The sequence below is a fragment of the Lineus longissimus genome, chromosome 1 (assembly GCF_910592395.1).
Source record: "Lineus longissimus chromosome 1, tnLinLong1.2, whole genome shotgun sequence".
Lineage (NCBI taxonomy): Eukaryota > Metazoa > Nemertea > Pilidiophora > Heteronemertea > Lineidae > Lineus > Lineus longissimus.
Window position 1 is genome coordinate 21,664,217 of NC_088308.1, and position 12,933 is coordinate 21,677,149.

The window sequence follows — 12,933 nt, forward strand, 5'->3', positions numbered from 1 at the left end:
ATCTCCTCGTGTAACGTAGATTGTGACTCTCTAGACAATTACTGAAGGAGACAGCTTGAAAATATTTTAGTTAGTGTGGAACCATCAAATTTAACGCATTGCAAACTAAGGTACCCTCTGGCACCTCTGGTACCTCAGGTATAAGCACTATAACTTTGTGTGGTTATAGAGAAATCCGAGTGACCCAAGACATCAGTTCTCTCGCGGGTCAGTCGTGTCCTCTCACACACAGACGGTAGCTAAAGAATTTACAAGCTCTTGTGTTCGACCCTCCTCCCTGTGTTTTTTCGGGAGATATAGGCGTACGTATATATATCAAACCTCCCTGAGTGACCAGATTTAATGCTTTAAGATTTAATTCCTGAAACGGTACAAAGGGGGAGGATGGGCTGCGACAAGGGTCAGAACGTGTCCGCAAGGGTTGAAAGAAAGTTCGTATCCCATTAAATAGCCCGTTAATTTGCTCTTGTTTTCACTGTAGTAATCCGTTAGTTCTGGTTAATCTGTGGTTAATCCAATAATCAGGAACTCAGAATCGCCGGTTCCAGCACGAAATATTTGTAGATTCCGCAACAAGGCACCACCAACCATCATCGAACAAACCTGTCCGATCAGATTTTTATTTTGTCATCTCAATATTGGGTGATATGAATAAAGACTAGCAATTGCTTTTACTGAAAACCCCATGTACATTTACACTAGGCCTTTCTGTACAAAACTGAAGAAGCATTTACTAGTCTTTATTCATATCACCCATGGTCTCCGGTTGCATTTGCTCTTGGTCGTCTCACTCAGGAGTGTACCCAAATGGCGTAGAGACTGCAACCCTAATTCGGTCGAGAGTTATCTGACCCAGCAAGGACTGCGGAGTAACCTTTTAAATTCTTGACGATAGTTCCTTTCCGCCTGGTTCTTTCCAGATCCATTGGTTGTCGATAAATATATGTTATAAGCTATCACCATGCAGGATATTCCAATTTTTGGATTTCGCAGGATATACAAGAGTTGAGTATCACTACCGTTGCGTAGTAGGCCTATATGTGCTGAGGGCATCGGCATTATCTGTTTTGTTTTTGACGCGTTGTCGAAGGAGGATTTATTTGTTACACAGTTAACCTGTGGATTCATGAATGATTGTCCTGTGATATTATTATATGTTACAAACATTAAGTACTAATCGTCTCCAGGAAGAACAAATGGAGCAGACGACAGACAATTCTTTGGTGAGGAAATAATAGACTGGATATAGAGTTGTCATCATTGGCGCGCATGTACATTCTGTGGCAAAATTTACTCCAATTCGGAGAACTTAGTCCAATTAAGATTATTTGCTATACAAGCCCTTTGTTTATTGTATTTTCGAGATTAGTTAGAAGCGTATCAACTTTTTAAGACATAAATCAAAAGGATACACCGTCAGTGTCACTAAACAAATAGAAGTTATGACTATGGGAATTCTAACCAATAACGTCGTATCAAAGTTTTATGCTACTCATACCCAAATATCCAAATCATTCAAGCCCATAATGGTATTTTATTGACCTCATTAATCAACTGAATTCACTTTCATTTTTTCATTCGGAGTTTTGGGTCGTTTACCATTTTTCTGCAAGTAAGATATTGGATTGTCAATATCCTTGATGTTATTTCTCCACGCGCTCCAAGCAGTTTTACTAGTCAAAAGAAAACCACCTTTCTTTTGTTTTATCAAACATGACGATGCTCATCGCCCAGAGACAGTTTTCGGGCAATTAGTTTCTTTGTTTTTAACACCTGATTGCAACCGATTAACTTGTTGTTAACAAAACTTTCCTCCACACTACACGCGTTCCACGCGCTCATTCGAAAGCACATGGCCTTATTTACTATTTTTAACCCACCAGCCAATCATACAACGCCTTACGGCCGAGACGGCGACGTGGATTGTTTACAGTTGGGGGCGCTGGTTAGCGACGTGACCTAACCTCGGCCAATCAGCGGCAAGACGTCAATATGTACTCCAGTTTGCTTGTTGCTAAGGTCGACTCATTCAAGGGCTGTGATATACTTCTGTTTAAGCAGTTGTCCGTCGATCGGTGTGCTGGAAGGATAAAATTATACCATCAAAATATTGGGGTAGGGACACTTTGACCAGTTGACGAAACTCTCAACTCGCAAAAGGATAATATTAAAGATAATTCTTAACATAGCAAAAACTCAGCAACTGCAAAAAAGTATTGACTTCTGTCATCAGAATTACCGAGGACTGATTGTCAAATTAATTCATATCGGCACTGGATTTTACACCCACTTGCGAGGACAACCGCACGGATTTGACAGTAGCTGCACGCGCGTGGTGAGTATTTTCAAGTTTAATTCAAGTGTTCTAGCTCTAAATTATTACTGAAGTAAAATAAAGTAAGGAAATTCTTTCTGAACTATTCAAAGGCTTGTATATTTTTGGCGGGAAAAAGGTTTTGTAAATAGTTTAAAAAAAATATTTGACGCTTGTTTCGTTTTGAAAATCATCGATCAAGCACCAGGCCTATGCCATTGTTTCTAAATCCTTTCAAGTTAATCACAACCAACCATATATACCATACAGTGATGAGTTTGGCTTGTTTGTAACATTTTGACAGTTTTTTTAATAATATATTCCCCATCAGTTCGTGTAAAGAAAAAGATTCACAGGTTTGTCAGAGTTCTTTGGCCTATCATTACTGACATAAAACCAATAATGTCCACAAGTGTATACTGGTAAAAACGCATCATAAATATCCGGCATTCCCTACCAACATGAAGTCTGAAACTAGTAAAAGTGCTAGTATATATCTTATATTATAAAGAATGATTTCTGAATTTCACTCTTTGATTCGCATTTTTGTGTTTCTCAAGGTCCAAGGATTATGCGCTCTTTTTGTTTTATATGCTTAGGGCTGTTAGTCTGTTTGACATAAAGCAGTGAGCAAGACTTGGGGCCTGTTTTGATATAGGCCTACCTGTTGAAAATTAGGTCAATGAAATACCGATATGTCTGGGCTTGAATACTATACATAGTCCCTACATACACGTAGGCAAAGGTCCATCATATTTGCATAACTGTTATAATCATGACTGTATTAGTTGAAGAGACCGCGGACACTGATATTATACTTTTCTGGAGACTGAACCATGGGGTTAATCCAGTTTTGAATAAGAAAAAATGCGTTAGCATAGATTGCACGAGCGCGCTTCCCGCTTTGGGCAGTCGCGGCAAAATTTCACATTGCTTGGTGCGCTCGGCGGTTTTTTATGATACTTCCGCTCCCCGCATCTTGCCCCAGCTGGTATTTGATTGGGCCGACCATCGAGTCTCTCACGAATCTTCCACCTCAGAGGCATCTACGTTGTCTACCGAAGAGGTGACAGAAAGATAGACCAGCGTATAGCTGTTTTTACCAGTGTATCTTCATTGGTGTCCTTCTCCTTTTCAGTGTCACATGCTAATCCTCACCGGCAAATCGATTAGACGCAACTCACCAGCTATGAAAATGCCTATCTTGACCAGAGACCACTTGGCCGTCAAACTGCGGCAAAACTGGGTGGCCAAACATGGCCACGAGGCAGGCGCCCCACCGGCACCAAGTGCCGGTGCTCCAAACCTAGACGACAGTCTCACCAGCTTGAACTGGCTTCAGAATCTCAATATCATGAAGATAACCACGCCAACACCGCCACCAAGTCCGCAGCCGATGTTGTTAGAATCAGCCAAAGGTGACATGAAGGTCAATCCCAATTCCGTCCTCAACATGACGAACATCCATCCTCCTAGGATTGACTTCCACAAGGGTCACCTCGCGGACATCGCACCCACCACTGCCTCCACGCTTGACAAGATCGACTACAAGACGAATCCTTACATCAAGCCGCCTTATTCTTACGCCACCTTGATCTGCATGGCGATGAAGGAGACGAAGAAGAGCAAGATTACATTGTCAGCCATCTATAACTGGATTACAGAAAACTTCATGTATTACCGAATGGCTGATCCAAGTTGGCAGGTAAGACACTATCCCGTCCGTACATCCGTACGAAATCATCTTGTCCCTTAAGCTGCCAAGTCTATGAAAATCGCTTCGTTCTCAAAAGGTGATATTTATAAATAACTGGGAGTCAGTGAGGACAAACGAAGTTGGCATCACCAAGCGCGCGCGTATAATTAAAGATTCAGATTTGGTGAAAAGCGGTATTTTGACGTTTCATAGGTGTGACGTCACGCGTCTATGACGTCATCGACGAGTCGACTTTCCGTCCTAAAAAAATGCACCTCGAACAAAAGCAAGTGCTGTTGCTTGAAAACAAGTCTTTCCTATCTCCGTAAAAGATTACATGAGGAACATCTGGGCATCTCTTTTTTTTAAAACCACTGCCTATGAGCGGATAGACAAATTTTAATGCCGTTTGCGTAGTTATAGGCCAAGGTCAGTTGTTGCTTAGAGTAACCAGACTATAGTTATTCTAAGGTTGTTGCCAGTCCTCTAACTGGGGCAGTGGAAACCGTCTATGAGGGTATTGCCTTGATTGCCATTATTCACGATCTGGCGCCTCTTCCGTTGCCAATTTTCTGCACCTTGACCCGGGACATTGACTTTGCCGACGCACATCCTTCAACTATTTTCTACCCTTTTACCCTGACTAATCACTGTCAAAGACATGTAAATGTTTAATTAACTTCATCAGATGGGGCCGGCTTCACAATCGATCGCTTTTCCGTGCGACTGATTATTTTCAAATTGTGACATGTCCTTGGCGGTGACCACAAGTGAACTGTTCGGACGAAGGTCTGTCAAGACACGAAGACAAGCACTAGTGGAGACAAGAACACGTCCTGGTCTTTAGATTAGCAAGGTCTGCGATTGATGGGGATCCATCAAAACGACCCGTTTAGCCTTGGAAGACGGAAATGCACCATTTCTTGTTATCAGAATCCCGATGAAATTTTAATATACCGCATACATTGCATGATGTTATTGATAGCACAGTAGTGCATAGTATGGCGTGGTATGTTCATTGCATAAAACTTGACTATTTATCATGCACTGGGTTCGCCGGTGACATATCGATTGTGAGTGCTGGGTACACATTATTTAGATATGTGCACAAGAGTAAGTCACTGTATATTCCGAGTCAATCAATTCTCTATGCCATTCTCTATTTAGATATGACTCCGTCCAAACATGGTATGATAATTACATATTTTAGATAAGAGAAATCGATATTTGTCGCGTTCTTGTGATAAATAGTTTCTCATTTTGCGTATATGCGTTAACCATTTCGTATTTCCACACCCTGGCAGGCTAATTACATGTAATTAGCAATTTCTGTACCTGTAAATGATACATCGATCGGTCACGAAGCCGTACGGAAGTACATTTCATGCTCGCGAGCAATAACCACATAACGCATTTAGCAAAAAGGAAACCATGAAAAATGCTACCATTCCTTGTGCGCGTCTTATTTCCAATTTCTTTCAAATTATTTCTCCCTTTTCCTTAATAGCAACATGTTCCTGGCAGAGAATGGAATCGAACCAATCTGATTCCTCTGTCCTTTGACATTGAAAATCACACCAAATTCCTGCAGAACCTGTGGCTCCTGGGGTCATGTTTTGTTGATCATAAGATATTCATTACCAATTTCGATATAATCAATATCCTCTTAATTATTCAGGCAATCAAAATCTATTGAATTCTTTAGGCCTAATTACTTTTGATGTCATCGATCCCCTTTTGCTACCATTGTCATTCAGGCAGTAAATGAGGTCGATTGCATTTTTCCTTGAAGTCAAGACGTTAATCGCTCATCCCACAATGTACTTCGATTCAAACTCGAACGTCTGATCTTTTCAATAATGAAACATCTCCTTACAAGACATGCCCATTGCGGTCGCCGAGAGCGGGTGAGCCCGTCCCGATCGTTCAGTGGCATGGTCGCAACATGTTGTCGACTTCAGGAAACTTTAAGTGATTGCACGTAGCGCAGGCTCTCATCTCCTTTATATCTGTATCTGTATCTGGCAACTTGCTGTTGAAGACCCGTAACAAGGTGGCATCGATTTCAAATTAGTGAAAACAGGCTCACAACGAGCTGATTACAATTACATGAGTAAGCATGAGGCATGCGGACGTGACGGATTTCCAGTATCACCTTGGAGGTGGCATATAATAGCTAATCAATTGCCTTAGGTGCCTTCTATTATTCATCTTGGACACTGTATGCACCATTAATCCTTGACAATTCGGCTACAAAAAGCGCCTCCAGTCATGCCAAAACGTATCAAGAAACTTCATTGAGTTCCATCGGACTGGAGCATAAAATTGTTAACGCATATCTGAATTTAACGGTGAACTGTTATGGACGAGAAAAAACTCCAGTGTCTATTCAATCGCCCCTCCCAGGTGAAATTGCTCGCTCATAATTATATTTTGCGTGAACAATACTCCGGCAAGAACCCAATCTAGTTTTATTCACCTAACCGTCGCTTCATTATCAACTGTTGAATATCACAGAAATCGATATGCCGTGACAGGTCTGTGCATGCGGCACTCAGGCTAACTGGGTGAACTATTCAGAGCAGAGTAAATTACGAATGCACGTAGGATGGAATGAATTTGCATGGTAAATTCAGTATGCCACGCAAGAGAAAAATACCATATTTTGTGCAAATCAAGCTTATACTCGTCAATGGTGTGTTAAGTCACTGGGCCTGAGGTCTGTTGGGAATGCAATGGTCTAGTGGAGGCCTAATCACTAATATGATATGATTATATTATGTGGACTTAAACCAGTGCCACATGAAAAGAATTCTGTTCGAGATTTTCTTTTGGCAAGCTTCTCAGGCTTAGCAAGGCTGGATTATATGTTAAACTATATTTCGTAGTTAAAAACCACATTCATTTCCCAGGGTTGCACAAAAAAATTGACGACAGAAACTATCAAAAGTAAGACAAGCCATTCCTATATTGAATTGTTTGACGAAGGTTCCAGCAGGGGTCGATGCAGTGAAATGAATTCCTCATATTTTGAGATGACGGTATTAAATGAACCTGCGTATTCCATGTACTTAATCATCCCGTGAAGAAATCATTGCAAAACCTATGATTATGTAATCTGACAATCATACTTTGATCGTCTACCAACATTTCCGTTCAAAACATCTCAAGATCGCCGCTAAATAGACAAAATTCAGGCAAGAAAATGTCACTTCCGGTTTATCAACGACATTCTTCAATTGCTTTGAATGTCATCGCAGATGGTCGCCGGCCGAGTCGTGCTGGCGGATCATTGTCTGCTCGACATTTGAAAACTGATGGCTGCAGTGTATTCTACATTAAGTTTGGGTGGATGGTATAGCGATTCAATGAAGCTGTTAGATGATATCCTGCATTAGAAATATCACCACGCGACTATACGTAGTGTATCTCAATGAAATATTTTGGTGTAGGAAATCGCCACGCGCACCGGTTGCCTCTCGACTGCAATTTTCTCGTATTTTCAGCAATGATACTGTCCAATACATTTCCCCACAGCAAAAACAGTCTCGTTCACTGATCAACAACCTATTCATGTGTTTTTCTCATCTGTGTCTTCCAGAACTCAATCCGCCACAACCTGTCGCTAAACAAGTGTTTCCAGAAGGTGCCACGACGAAAAGACGAGCCTGGAAAGGGAGGTTTCTGGAGGATAAACCCCGAATACAGCGACATGTTCGTCAATGGCATCTTCAAGAAGAGACGTACCAGCACGAGAGAAAATATTCAGCCAATGATCAAGAAGATTAAGAGAGAACCAGACGACGATAGTTCTTCAAATTCTAGCTTGTGTTCATTCTCAGCATTACAACGACCGATCAAAATAAAAACTGAGTTGGACCTGTCGGACACCAGACGATATAGGTCCATGTTGACAGGAGAAGAACTCAACAATAGTGATATTTTACGCGGCGATTTCAGCTGGAATTCTTTACTGAATCAAGACATTGATGTGGCTGGTGTGAAAATTAAAACTGAGGATATTATCAACGGAACGGACGAAGTGGTAATAGACCAGGGCCCCATGGTAGGCTTGAGTCCTCCTCCATCTGAAGGAAACTCAGACTCAGGACTTGATGATTTCTGGGGCATGGATTTCACAGAGTCCGCAGAAATGTCGAATGATGCACCACTGGACTTGTCAACAAATGCTGGCTGCTGTGACCCATTAGATTTAACGATACAGGGAGTGGGTCTCCGACCGCCAGAGGGGTGGAGCGAAAGCTTCAACGGCTACTTCAGCACTGCCAAGCGCTCTCCTTCTCAGAGCAGCGGACTTCACACCCCAATAGCTCCCTCTCCCATTCATGACGGTTGTAGTGACATTGACTTTTCTCATCCGTGGGCCGAGAGCCGGTTAGATCTGGATGAGGCCATTGCTGCATTTGATGTGGACAATTTATTTGATGTTGACAACATCCCGTCACCGCGAGTATGAGAGTGTTAATGCATAACCGATGGTGATATTATTTATTATCGTGTTCATTTTGAATTTTTGGTGGACAATTACATGTAGTTGGTATTAGTGTGAGCCTATCAGAGAAGTGAGAAAATGGCTTTGTCTGAGACCACTGATGCACTGCAAATGTGATCAGATTTGGATGCGGTACCAGCGGGTTAATGATATAGGTTGTATTTATGGGAGGTGAATACTTCACCATAAGAATGTAGATGCAGCTATTTCTAGAAACGTCCACTATTGTGTTTTACCAACATCGATGTCGTCTGAAGTTCTGCAAGCTTTATAGAAACCAAATTGACCCTTTTGATTGTCGGACATCACGTTACTGAGATCGCGTGTTGAGCATGCATAATATCAGCACGTATGCCCCCCGACATCACAAAGATTGTTGCGCCCGCTGTCCGGATTGTGCTTTCAACGACAGTGCTGGATGCTTTTTGCAAGTGGTATGACGTAATGGTCAGGTTGTAATGATGGACAAATCAAGATAGCATGTGATATTGAAGGTGTAAATAGTTTAGACATTCTGCATTGTGAAAACAATGCTCCAAAATGGTGCTGAAAAAAAATGTTAAATGAAATTTAACGGTTAGGTTCCCCGAGACTAGGCGTTATGTTTAAAATAGTGCTAACTGATTTGAGAAATGTTTGATAAGTGTATTAGAGAGTCCATGATATGCTTATACACGTCCACCAGAAGCCAGGTGAGTTAGTGAAATATATGTACAGTTTAAGTTGGAAGTCCTCCTTCCTAGTCCGTTGCACGTTCGTCTGGTTCTTCTATGTGACACCTTGGAGGAATTATACTTGACAGTGTCGAGGAGCCTGTTCCAGATTTTCACACGGGCCTCCAAGGGAGAGGAGTTACATCTGGCACCTGGTGGAGGTTTCAGCTGGTAAATGCTGCAAGTGAGCTGATGTGTCTGTAGTTGTTTTTATATAGTTTGTTGCGTGTGGATTGTGCACATGGATGGTATACCTCAGTCACTAATATTTTCCTTTCCTAATTTCATTTGGTAGAGCGGCCATATTGGTTTACCACAAAATCACCAAATCAGTAAGAGAGTGGAAAAGCACTGTTATTGCGCGTTTGAAATAGAATATCCTGTCAGCGCCACCGTCATTAAAGCTGTGGTGAGTGAAGTGTTTTGCTCAAGGATTAACAGTGTTACCGTTTGGCTAATCAATATGTTTTTCTATGTACTGTTATTCTGCAAATAATGTGATAAAAGTTATAGTTGAAATTCTCTAATTTATAAATTCCGTCCGTGAGAACCTAGTCGTTTTAGTAATTCGTCTGTAGACTGTGTTAGTTTGAATTTGTCGACGAGGATATTCGGCAATATTTTTAAATTTGTTCTCACTCTTTCACAGTGTCTTCAACCGTCCTTGATCGCTACTCGTGCATGTATAACCGCTTCAAACGCCTTCATCTGACATAATTGTCTAAATAATGTTCCAAATGAGATTTCTGGAAAATATCTTTCAATCCCGATAGCCAATGGCATAGATACATTATGAGATGAGAGAGCACCCGAATGTAGAAATGTCTGGCATCGCTTATTCCGTATATGCATAATCAGAGGTGGTCGTAATTTTCTCTGTACATCCGCCCATGCAGTTAATGATGTTGTTGACATGCACACGATATCGATAATAGGGTGACAGAATACATTCTCCGTCCGAGTGATGAACAGTTAATGATGTTCTTGATATGCACAAAATATCGTTCATAGCTGACAGCATTTTCCGTCCGAGTGATGAACAGTTAATGATGTTTTTGACATGCACAAGATATCGGACATAGCTGACAGCATTTTCCGTCCGAGTGATGAACAGTTAATGATGATCTTGACGTGCACAAGATATCGGTCATAGCTGACAGCAGTTGATTGATAAAGAAGTTAAGTCACCAATGAAATAATCTTCATACTGAGTGCTATTAACTTTGCTCTATTTCCACAAGTTCAAGTTATCAAATTTTCATTCTAATGCGCTTATTCATGTCCTTCCGTCCCATGTAGGCGTATATGCCTCCGAGTTTCTTGCCGAGAGAGATTAACATTTCATTGTTTTCATGCCTTAACGTATTCGGCGATAAAACACACCATTAGTTTGTTTAACATTATGTAAGACGGTTTATTTTTAATTCCATTGAATCCAGTATTAGCCCGGCCAAATTTGGCAACGGATTTGACTTAAAATTTCTTTTAAATCTTTTCATATTTCACTGTCCACCGAGTTTGACAAGCCACGACTGGTCCTTTTTCTTAAGGTCATTATTTGCAAAAGCAGCATTAAATATGTACTCTGTTTTAATATTTATCAAAGCACAAGCCTTCCTTGAACATGAACTTTGACAATATTTTCATACTCAATACCGACTGCTAGATATTTCGATCATGGTTGCGTCATTTTGTTCCGGGCTTTGGTCAAGCAAGCTCCAAGGTCAACAGAATTTTCTTCAAGACACTTGGGCACGGAAAAAGCTTTTAGACCTTATCTGGTCAGCCGAAATACATTTGTTTGTAACAGTATTTTTCAATCTATAAAAAAATTTCCATACAAAATTTCAGTGCTAACCTATTAGTCAAAATTACCAATAGAAAACACTGATTAGCTTCTGCATTAACAGTTGCGAAATACATTCCAAAAAAGAGATACCTATTTAGCTAATACATTATCATTACTTATACTGTATGCTCACTTTTGACATCGGTCGGGTTTGGTTCGAGCCCAAGGTCTACTACTCAAGTAGGAAATCATGCTTTTGTTGACACAACAACCATTTTTTTAAAACTGTCCATGAGCATGTTGTATCTTTCCCACGGAAAGCAATCCTTGTTTATCATTTCGGACGACAGGGTGTGTTTCATAAAATGTCAAGAGGTAGAGTAGAGTTTGTTGTTGATCGGAGTTGTCATCAACTTCTTTTAATTTGATAAAGAAACATCGGTTTTCATGTATCATAATGATGTACTTCGACTCACCCTCATTATCAAACGCAACAAAAATGTGCCTTCAATCTGCTTCAACTTTTGCTATTGGGACACCGTGTTGGTAACTTGATTTCTCACCCTCCGTTAATACATGTACCCTGTAAGTGACATTGTTAATATTTGAATGTGCCTCTGTTGTGTACACCATGCAAACAAACTTCCAAATAAAAAGACAACAAAATTAAATCAGTTTTTATTTGTATTTTTATACTTTCTCAGTTTCTCACGGAGGATCCTTGACCTTCTCAGCGTACGACAGCAGTTCAAAGCAATTTAGTCCAGCCGGTTTATGAAGTCGACTGTTGACACCAGTTCCCTCTTGGTCCTCCAGAATTTAGCAGTGCGAAAGTCTAGTTCCGCTGGGCAGCAGAGAGGGTGCAGTCTTGCAGGATCTGGATGGGAGTCTGTTCCCGGTGTCTCCACATGGGCACGCTGCATGGTGTATACGCTATCCCAATACGATTGACTGTTTGTTGGTCCCTGTACTTATATAGACCAAGTGCACCAATGTTAAATGGAATACCCCCCCCCCCCCCCTCGTAGATTGCATGCTGATGGACTTGGTTCATTCCCAATCGAAACACAAAGGTTTTCAATCTCAACTCAGTGAAACAGGTTTTGTGGTGCTAAGTGAAATGGAATCAAAACTGAAGATGACACTCATGTAGAAGATTTTCTTGGCCCTGTCGTTCAAAAGCACAAAATTTACGTTATTCTCATGGTCAGGTTTTATCACATGGAAATATCCTTGAAGACGTCATCTCTTTTTAATTAAGTTTCCATGTTAAGACTAACGACTCACGTTGAAGCCAACATGGTTTTGAACAACCAACCCTGTTGACGTCATTCCAGTTAGACGTGATAGACTAATAGTTGTATGAAAGTTTTCCATTTTTGTTTGGCGCCAGACACTGTGTTAATTTTCGTTGGCTATCTGATAAAACAGAACAAGACATGTTTGAAATTGTTGTCCAAAAAGTCACCATTTCCAAACATGAACTGGTCTCTAACTTGTTAACTCGGGATCATTCCTTAATCACCGTAAAGTGGGCCTACGATCGGAAAACAATTCCGAAAATAACCGTCGAAAATGTGCCTCTGTGGGGAACCCGCAGTGACAAGAATGCCGTCGAGAAAGTGGGGCGACAGTTATAGTTATTTTGCACCCCTACCAAAAACTGACTGACTGTCTTGGATGCATCTCAAAAATTCCGAATGCAGAAGAAGAAGACATAGCTGACAGCATTTTCCGTCCGAGTAATGAACAGTTAATGATGTTCTTGACATGCACAAGATATCGGTCATAGCTGACAGCATTTTCCGTCCGAGTGATGAACAGTTAATGATGTTTTTAAACATGCACAAGATATCGGTCAAAGCTGACAGCATTTTCCGTCTGAGTGATGAACAGTTAATGATGTTT

General features: G+C 41.0%; 1 protein-coding gene across 1 annotated transcript; it reads left to right on the forward strand.

Moving 5' to 3' along the window:
- The first annotated feature begins 2,041 nt into the window (after positions 1-2,041).
- Positions 2,042-11,696, forward strand: LOC135492006 (forkhead box protein J1-B-like). Its single transcript, XM_064778062.1, has 3 exons — positions 2,042-2,335; positions 3,453-4,019; positions 7,612-11,696. The coding sequence occupies exons 2-3, from the start codon at positions 3,459-3,461 to the stop codon at positions 8,485-8,487; spliced, it is 1,437 nt and encodes a 478-aa protein (XP_064634132.1). The 5' UTR covers positions 2,042-2,335; positions 3,453-3,458; the 3' UTR covers positions 8,488-11,696.
- The last annotated feature ends 1,237 nt before the right edge of the window (positions 11,697-12,933 follow it).